The 9928-nt window shown below is 38.3% G+C and overlaps 1 protein-coding gene across 7 annotated transcripts in view; it reads left to right on the forward strand.

Annotated features, from left to right (window-relative positions):
* The first annotated feature begins 2578 nt into the window (after nt 1–2578).
* The window catches only part of DAZAP1 (DAZ associated protein 1), a 29584-nt gene continuing 22234 nt past the window's right edge, over nt 2579–9928 (forward strand). For 6 of the 7 annotated variants that reach the window (XR_002096653.1, XR_002096655.1, XR_002096654.1 and 3 more), the window contains exons 1-5: nt 2579–2684; nt 3228–3394; nt 3660–3725; nt 6429–6539; nt 9756–9804. Coding sequence is in view for 4 of the 7 variants with exons in the window: in XM_019513563.1 (XP_019369108.1) it covers nt 3281–3394; nt 3660–3725; nt 6429–6539; nt 9756–9804 (340 nt within the window). In the remaining 3 variants the exon portion in view is untranslated. The remainder of the gene's footprint in view (nt 2685–3227; nt 3395–3659; nt 3726–6428; nt 6540–9755; nt 9805–9928) is intronic. The other variant, XM_019513564.1, reaches the window with a different exon arrangement.

Here is a 9928-nt window from a genome sequence, read left to right on the forward strand (position 1 = left end):
TGGTTTTATTATTGTCACTTACTGAGTAATGGGGGTAAACTGATGAGACAGAGCAGCTAAGATGAAGTACACAACAAAACCCCACCTATTGAGAGAAGAAAAAGAAATTAAATTCCAGCTCATAGAGCCATGGGAGCTAAAATTAGATTCTATTGAAACCTTTTTCTGAACTGTCCTACTTCCCTGGAGCTTCTAGCTCAAGTGGTTCTAGCTCATGATACTGCCTGGGTTTCTGCAGATGGGTACTACTGTGTCTGCAGCTCTTTAAATCAGCTGCAGCTGAGATGACTCCATGGCAGCCCTTAGGGACTAGGTTTTTCTCTGCCGGTAATGGTGGCTTCTGGATAAAGCAGGTGAAAGGCATTATTTTTCCATTTGGTTAAGGTGGCTTCTTTATTTCTCTTTCTCAGCCTAGATACAAATGTAACTTTCTCTTTTCTTTGGGAGATGCTATTTTTTCCCATGCCATACATGACATTTATAGTCAAGTGGAGAACAAAGAGCTGTGGACTAGACTTTCTCATCTCTGGAAAAAAAGCAGAAAAACAGGACCCTTTCCCCAAAAGTCAACTGTTCCATCCCTTTTAGCAAGCTAATGAGATTTATGCAAAATACAGTGGGTGGAGCATCTATTTATCTGGTGCTTCTGATGAAGAGGGCCAAAGGTTAGTATGACCTTAAGTATAATTATGGAATGTCCCATTATTTTACATATAATTCTTATCATGCACTAAAACTGATAAAAGTTATGAAGTGGGTGGCCTGCCATCTTACTGTCTGGCTTACAAGGGCCGGGTCAATGCTTTGGGTGTGCTGTATCATGATCTTGTGGGTGCATGTATAGATGGGGGCTCTATTAAATCCTAGTTTGAAGAATTACTTTTCTTTGGTGACATTGAAATGGCTCCACAGTCAGCTCCGTAATCACAGTTGATTCATAGTTGTAAGTAGTGGCTGGACCAGAGGTCTGCAAGTCAGTGCTCCTAGTTCATGTTTCTAGTTCTGTCTCTGACTTTCGTAGCCCTGGCCAAGTCACTTAGTCTTTCAAATTTCCGAAATGGGTAAATTGAACAGTGTACCACCTTTGTAGGTGGATTGAGACTTGGTAATTCTCAGTAGCCTCAGATGGAAGTCATTGTCACCGTACCACTATTAGCCTCCTTGCAGGTTGTGTTTGTCTGTACCAACAACTACCATTTCTGACCAAGCTGCTTACGAAAGCAGTACATTTTGATTGCTTTTCAAGTTACCTAGCTTAGCAGTTCTGAATACTGTTTCGACAGGTCCACTGCTAAGTACATGAGGTTAAACGTGACTGAATATGTTCTGTTTTAAGAGGGAAAGACACACAAACTTTGTTACTTGGCTTCCACGGTCTCAATATCATTTTAAACCAGAGTTAGGCTTCAAACAGGCTTAACTTGTTTATCTAGTTCCTAAAGAACCTTATTCCTTGTAACAAAGTAGCAACCACTTAATTACACTGGTTTCTGAGTAGTAAGAGAAACTTATTTCTGGAGACTAAAATAATTGAAATGCTCACTAATGAGTTTGAGATCCATTAATTTCAAGTACCGTTTTGAAACAGATGTATAAAACCAGTCTCAATTATGATTAAACACTGATTGATTAAGCACTGTGTTGACTACATTGAAGAATAATTTTAATAAATTATTCTCTTTTCCTGTTGAAGATGCCTTGACATCCCAACCTGTCAGCACGAGACAGAAGTTTTGTATATAGTTTGAGATTTCACGTGCATGACTGAACCAGGGTTTCTAGCTTGTTAGCATTTTTTGTTCAGTTGGACCAAACCCAAAGTTTTTCATCCAATGATCTCATGCAGTCCCTTCCAGCCCTAAACTTCTGTGAACTGGAAGCCTCCTTGACCAGAAGCTGCTCAGTTAAATGGACATTTTTGCAGCAGTGAGATTGAAGAGTTTTTGGTCTTATAGCTCTCGGGGGCTTCCAATGTCTCTGCCTTCCTCCCCCAGGGTTGATCTGATGAAAATTCTCTGGAAGCCCTGCCTTGGATTCAGTGAAAGCTTGCTGAGACCAGGATGCTTCAAATGAAATGTTTTTTTGGCTTCGTGAACTGGCATTTTTTAAATAAACTTGTTTTCTTGGAAAACAGGTTAATTGCTCTAGTGGCCCTTGTGATACTTACTGGACTGTGGAGTTTATTAACAACCACACTGTACCCTTAAGAATAGATAGGGGACAGGTATATGATGCTAACATGATTCTTTTTCTCTTCTGAGTATTTTAATGTAGTTAGAGGGCTATTCTCTTCTTACTGTCCAGAAATAAACTATAAAGGTCTAACCTGCTTTGGCATATTTCATATCTGCTATTTCAATATGTGTAAAATATTCTTGGTGTAAACATGCCATTCTCTGCCTGTGTGATTTGGAAGAATTGATGTTGCAGTGTGTTTGAATTTTTTTCACAAGTTTCCAAACAATTGAAAGCTTAAAAGGAGACATGCAGCTTCAGTGAGCGAGGCCTCCTTTTCCAAAAAGGCTATGGTACTTCATTAGCTGGATAGGAGCACCTGCAGGTTGTGGGTATTTTTTTGTATGCTTAAAATGGCATTGATTTAATACAGCAGACTTTAACTGCAGTGTGTTGTTTGAATTGCAGAAAGTTGTTTGTGGGTGGCCTAGACTGGAGTACAACACAAGGTAAGCTGTATGTTCTCAGTTTACCAAAACTCTGCAAAAGGGAAAAACATTAATATTTCCTTAGATCACTAAATGTAAATAATATAGGGGTACCCAGAGCAGACGCCAGAGGAGTCTTTAGTCCTGATCCTCAATCTTGCTGTTTTTTAATGAATGACAGTAATGCTTTTATAAAAGAACCTCAATACGTATTTGACTTCTTGACTCCTAATGGCCTTCATGCCATTTTATCATCTTATTTCCTGGGCAAGGCCAGGCTAGGTTGTTTCATATTCAGAACGGTTGATTTTCAAGTGTAAGTGTTGAAAAGGAAAAGATGGGTCCTTGCTTTGAGAACTTACCTCACTGATTTCTTCCATCTGTGAAAGTAAAAGAAGAAAATGTTTTCCAGTGCATGGCTGATCTATCTTCTTGGCGGGCAGGGGGGAAATACAAGTATTGCTGAGTAGATTTAAGGAATTTAATATTTGAGAAGGTGACTGTTATGTAACTTCATAAAATTAACAGTAACTGGTTCTGTTTAATACCATGTTTTTTTAACAGAAACTCTCCGTAGCTACTTTTCCCAATATGGAGAAGTTGTAGACTGTGTAATAATGAAAGATAAAACAACAAACCAGTCTCGAGGATTTGGATTTGTCAAATTTAAAGATCCCAACTGTGTGGGAACAGTACTGGCCAGCAGACCTCATACTCTAGATGGCCGAAATGTAAGTTGTTGGTTGTGTTTTTATTGCATATCATTTTTAATTACTTTAAAGATGTATCTTAATCTTTTCTTTTTTCAAACCTGGTGGCTGTTGGCCTGTGAATGATTCGAGCTTTGTTTAATTCAGTGACATAATTTAAAATTTTGTGGTAACTTTCATTCAAAGCAGTCTGTTAAAGAACAGTGGTATCTTTAGCTGCTTTGAATGCATTTTTGGAGCAGAATATTCTGCATGCACTGACTGACCGGTTTGGGACATCTTACAGATTGATCCAAAGCCATGTACACCTCGAGGAATGCAACCAGAGAGAACACGACCGAAGGAGGGATGGGTAAGGAGATGTCCTTTGAAGTGTATTGATAAAAGGCTACTTTCTGAACCATGTCTTGACCAGCAGACTATGCTGCCTCATCTGTCTCTAGCGTAGAGGCCACACGTGGTTGCTATCTTTTCCAGTTTCTATTCATGCTGCCTAATTCTGAAGTTTTACCCTGTTTAGAATTGAATAAAAAAAAATAGAAATGCTGGCTTAAAATAAGTCAGACATTTGGCTTCCAGCCTGCTTTCCAGATGGCTTATCAATGAAAAATGGCTATGTTTATACCCTGATCAAGTAAAAGAGTTTCCTTTCTTACAAACTTCAGTTTGGGCAAGGAAGTATCTTTTTGCCCAAGGTTGCAGCTGTTGACTGTAATTCCTTTCTTTAAAGATCCCTGTGGTTATACTAACATTGTGGTGTACCAGTTGACTGCTGCTAGGTATATGACAAGCTACAGTATGGAAGTAAATAAATATGTTTAACAGGAGCCTAATAAAATTGAGCATGGAGGTATATTAATAATGAAGACCCCATCTACAAGGCCAGACAAACAAATGAGAGGCTTTATTGGATGATTTGTGAAATTTCAAATGAGACTGCGTTGGTATTGGTTGTCTTGCTGTTGTAAATCAGCAGTTGAAGAACTGAAGACTTTCAGGGATACAGTCAACAGCACTTTTGCATGTTGGGGGGGTGGGGGAGGGGCAATATTAATTTTAACTTTGCTTGTGCTTTTGAATCACTGGGTGTTTTTCTACCAGATATTTTGTTTGAATACACATTTCTTAAATGAAGAAGCTTAGAAGAAATACCTTGCTGAGGAGAGACCTGGATTGTTATTTGCTTTTAAAAGTTGTTGCTTTTCATAACATTTCTCTTTCTAAACTGTATCTACTCCCTGGGTTTAATTTTAATACCACTCCATCTCCTGGAAGTCTATCTCTAACTGGTAAGGTATCCTTTTGGATCTCATGCAGTTAAAACCTTGGTTGGGCAGCTTGCACACTGCAGGCTACATTGGTCAATTTAGTGGAGTTATCATCTGTTTCTATAGGCAGGCAACAAAGTCAAACTACCATTTAAATGCTTCAGCATTTTCGTAATACCCCTAAATTTGGTGAAGTTTTGTAATATCCATGTTTATAAAGCAGCACCTTTCTTGTTAAGGAGAGCTTAGTAGATTTGTTGGTGGTTTCTGGCAAGTGCATGGTCATTTATGTCAAGGAATGGATTTTGAAAGGTGATTGAACTCTCCATTTGAGGTTCTATAAGAATATCCATAATAGTTTCCATAATTTTGGACTTGCTAGCTGGTCTAGCCTCTCTTTTTTTTCCCCCTTTGGGAAGTGTCACCGGTGAAATACAAAATAGTGTTCACAGTGGAAAACTAGGGTAAAATCTTTGCAGCTGTAGCAAAATTATTTAGCCACCATCTTTTTGCCTCTTTCAATTCAGCTGACAGCCCCTTTTTGACCTCACACTTAAGGTATGCATTGAACCATTTCTAAGTAACTGTAGTTCCTAAAATTAAATTGTATGATAGTTAAGCTATATCTACTTGAAAATAATATAGATTTTTTGGCTCATATTTATATCCATACGGTAATTTTTATAAAAGTAATATAGTGGTCATATTGTTTCTTCTCAGCTGGTTCTAAGAATAAAAGGTGCTAAGTTCGGAGGAAACAGATTTGTTCGTGCTGTATGTTCTTAAAGATTGATGTAAAAGTTCTATGTAAAATGGATGCAGGAATGAATATGCTTTGATTAATTAAGTATAACATTTTCAGATGTGTTAAGGTAACTTGGGAGCCTGACTTTGAGATGACTTTCAGTGTGATCTAGGTTCCTCAGTACCAAAATTATTTTAAACTGGATGGTGGGCTTGTAAGTCACTTGACACACAGTTCTCCCCTAATTCCTATCTGCTGTTGAGTAAACAGAAGTAGAGACCATTTGACTGGAGCTTTGTGATGTATTTTGTTTAAATTCTTTTGTCACCAGTATCTTTAAAAAGATGTGATTCTAATTCCTCAGTAAAGTAAAATTCCATGGAATAGTTATTCTGATAAAGTCTATTTTACTTGGGTCCTTGATTTAATAGAATAATATCTTTAGCTTTAGATTGAGCACGTCGAGTTCAGCTGGATTCTGACTTGTGGTTGTGTATATGTGGGGTTGCTTTGTCTTTTTTTTAATTTGTGTACAAAGCCAATAATTGTCAGGTCTTGGCACCTGTTGTAGGGTGTAAATAACTTTAACTGGTTTGGTGCAGTCCTACCTTGTGATAGATAGCACCAGCCAGATCCACTGCAGATGTTCATTCACCTTCATTTCAGTGTTTGACCAGTCAGGTTTTTGTTACATCAGAAATTGTGCTTTTAATTGTTAGCTTCTTCACATTTCAAGAATGCAAATAATAGCATCATTTGCAGGTACAGTCCCAGCCCAGCATGTCCTGCTGGCTAATTTTAATTTGAAAATGAAAAAAGAATTGTTTCAGTATGGTGCCCTCCAGTTCTTCAGAGTATTTACATCCTTCATTTGAAACAGCATGGGTAGTTTCCAAATCTGGACTTCTATATGAGCATACCTTTTTGTGCAGTCTTAGAGTGCAAAATGGATTAGAGCAGCCATCTTTCATGTAATAGCAGAAGAAAAGTTATTGTATAATGTTTTCCTAGTTCTAACAGTATTTTATCCTCCTTGATTTAGCAGAAAGGATCCAGGAGCGATAACAATAAATCAAATAAAATTTTTGTTGGTGGGATTCCTCACAACTGTGGCGAGACTGAGCTCAGGGAATACTTCAAGAAATTCGGAGTGGTGAGTCATTCATCATGATGGCAGACATCGGCTGGTTACAAGATGATTCCCCCTGTCCCTCCTCCTCTCTGATTTCATTAAGCTGTCATTTGATTTTTAATTTGGATAAACTGCCATAGTAACGTATTGCAGCATTTTGTAGTATAGTGTAGTGAGCACTTATTTTCTTGAAGCCTCTCTTGCCATTGGTCATAAGGTCTCTTGCCCTAATGTGCACAACTTATTTTGCTATGTCTCCTGTCTCCTTTGTCTAAATATTCCTGCTGCTTTCCTTTCTTCTTTCCCCTCCTCCAAGGGAATAAACCCTCTTGAGTTTAATTATGACTTGCGTATAACTAGTGCGCTCCTTTGAGGAGTTACCTGAGCATACCTCACAATGGGTATGAAAGTTATTTGTTAATTTTTGGAACAGTGTTTTGGTGAATTTGTTTTGAAGCTCTCCATCCTCCATCAGGTACAGAGACTACTGAAGGCTGCAGCATCTTGACCCTGTTTTGAAAATCCAGCGCTAGCTCCATGCTGCTATTTTAAAAGTCCTTTCTTTTACCTCCAGAATTTCACTTCTAAAGACTAGATTATTACTTTGTACTTTTTCTTGGATGTAATTGCCTTTCTTGAAACTTTACTAAATTTGCTTGTAGAATGCGACACAATTCAGTTTTTTTTGGTTAATTTCATATTTGTCGCTACTTTTATTGCCATTTATTTTCCTCCTCCTTACTGCTACCACTATTCAAAGCTGAGTTTGTGTATTACATGTAAACTAAAATATTTTGGAAAGTCTAAATTAAACTCAAGATTAATGATTTCAGTCTTGGTGAGAACAATGGTAAAAGCAAAGAGACTCACAGGGGATGTTAGTTAATTACTGTGACTTGAAATTGCTTTTGTCATTCTCTCCGCAGTTAGAACACCTGTTTTTTTTGAGTTCTATGAACAGCAGAAAGTATCCCTGGCATCTCTCTCAGGCGTTTGAGTGGTTTTCATCAGTTTCTTTCAATGGAACTAAATCGCTTTTGAAAATCTATCAACAGCAACAGCTAACAAATGTTTCTTTAGTTTGAAAAGCTGCAACAGGCTGGGTGTTACAGACAAAAATGGGGAGCGTGTTCCACAGTTGTGGAGCATAATTTCTAAAGGCTCTTCCTCACAGACATGTGGCTTTCCAGTTCTGACCTCTGGATGGCTCGAGAGATACAGGGTTAAGTTCCATCAGATATAGGAGGCCACAGCCATTAAGTGTAAGTGCCTTAAAAGTAAGTAGTAGCGTTTCAAAGTTTAATATAGGATTTGGGGACCCTTCATAGCATTCTTAAAACAATCGTGGTTGTGCTAATTAGTTAAAGGACTTACAGAAATAGATTCCTTCTGTCTGAGAAGAATATTTGAGAGTGCACACAGACTTACAGGTGCCAGTACCCGTAAATACAGACGAAGAAAAAAGACACAAAAGGTTCTGATTCTGAGATGCTCGGGAATTAATATGACCACTGTAGCAAGTATGACTCAAACCAAGCCAAAGCAGCATCACATAGGCCACCAGGACAAGCATGTCAAAAAGTCTGACGTTGCCAAGAGGCCTTACAATCCTAAATGATGCCACATAATCAGCAGAGTTCAGTAACGCATCCTTTGAGTGAGTGTCTGTGGTGGTAAACTCAAATGTGACTGGGATTTCCCACGTAATTTGGCACCAGAATTTGTATGACTACCATTTGTTTAATGTGATTTGAATTGTGATGTTCTAAGTTAATTTGAAAGGGGTTTTTGATTTGGTTTTTGGGTTTTGGGTTTTTTTTTCTAAGCAAGGGCACAGTTGTACAAATCTAGGGGCAGAAACTATTTTGACTACTTTTGTTTTTATATGAGATATCTTTAAAGTAATCCAAATCAGTTGCCTTTAAAATTGGTATAAAAATAAATGTTGCCCCTGGGTTCAGTCTATGCATATCATGTTCTTTGTGCAATCAGTTTTTACCCTGAAAAATTCCTTGGGAAGAAGAAATTTATGTCAAAACATTCAACTTAAAGGAATACAGAAGAACTACCCAATACATGCATATGCAGGGTTAGTTGTACAAGACTAAAAGACTATAGATTCTCTGAAAACTCTGGCCTATTCAAAAATATGGATGCAGCAAATAGAAAAGGTTGCGCTGAGTCTTGTGCTTGAACCTGGATGACAGTATGGAACAAAGGAATTGGATTTATACAATCTAGTCTCCATTTAAACTTTCCCATAACTCTTTGGAGGCTAATTTAATTTTCCTGTAACTGATAAATATGCGGAGGCTTTTCTGGAAATCCTAATCCTGCTTTCCTCACTTATTTGAGCTAAAGCACTACAACATGGAACGTCAAATGGGGTTGGGAGGGCGGGTGGAATGATCACTGCCATATTTAAAACATGGCTTCCATTGGCTCTCCATTGGTATAACTTTTCTAAAACATCACTAGAAAAATCTAAAGACCTTAATTTGCAACTGACATCGTACTCCACAGTAAAATAGAAGCCTGTCTAAAGTTGCATTAAGTGGAGTTAAGAAAGTTTCAGGGGTGTAGGTTGCAGCTGTGTTGGTCTAAGGACACAGGCAGACAAGGTTCTTTGGGTAAATCTGACATCTTTTATGAGACCAACTCAAATTGTTGGAAAAATTCTTCTTTGCAAGCTTTTTGTTACAAATACCTTTTGTCCAAACATTAGCTGGTAAATATAGGACTGCTAAGCTTAAGAAAGTTTAGCAGTCCTGTACTTACCAGCTAATATGTTTGGAATTAAGGCTGTATCTGTTCAAGATGACGGAGGAAATGTGCAGGTTGTGGAAGGAAAGGTATTTGGTTAAGAAATAGAACTGATGAAGGCAGTGTTGAGCATTTAATTATTTCCTTGTTTCAAGTCTGTTGGCATGGTTTGCATCTCAGCAACTTTGACAGTTGACAAACCTTGTGGTGGGTACAGTGCATTGCACTCTTCTTCTTACTAAAAAGTCTGATTTATATTTTAGCTGCCTAGGAGCATATGAGATCAATTTGACTTTAGTTGGGAGCGCTGCTCTTCAGTGCAGTTTATTTGCATTTTGCAATAGACAGACAAATACTGATGTCTACATCAAGCCTTTAATTGTGGCTTGGGTGCTGGAAACCAGCCTATTCTTACTGCTGCTTGTAACACTCCCATGGAAGCATAGTTACTAGAATTTCCCTTCTCTCTTCCAGGTCACTGAAGTTGTAATGATCTATGACGCAGAGAAACAGAGGCCCCGAGGTAAAGGCTGATCTAGTTTGTCCTTGAAATTTCTTCATCCTCTCCTATAGTCAGATGGCAAACTATTTTACACCATCAAAAAAGGTAGATTCCGCCCCCCCCCCCCCCCCCCCCCCCACCCCAC

Source organism: Gavialis gangeticus, unplaced genomic scaffold, assembly GCF_001723915.1.
Source record: "Gavialis gangeticus isolate Ggan-Ray unplaced genomic scaffold, GavGan_comp1, whole genome shotgun sequence".
NCBI classification, from domain to species: Eukaryota; Metazoa; Chordata; order Crocodylia; family Gavialidae; genus Gavialis; species Gavialis gangeticus.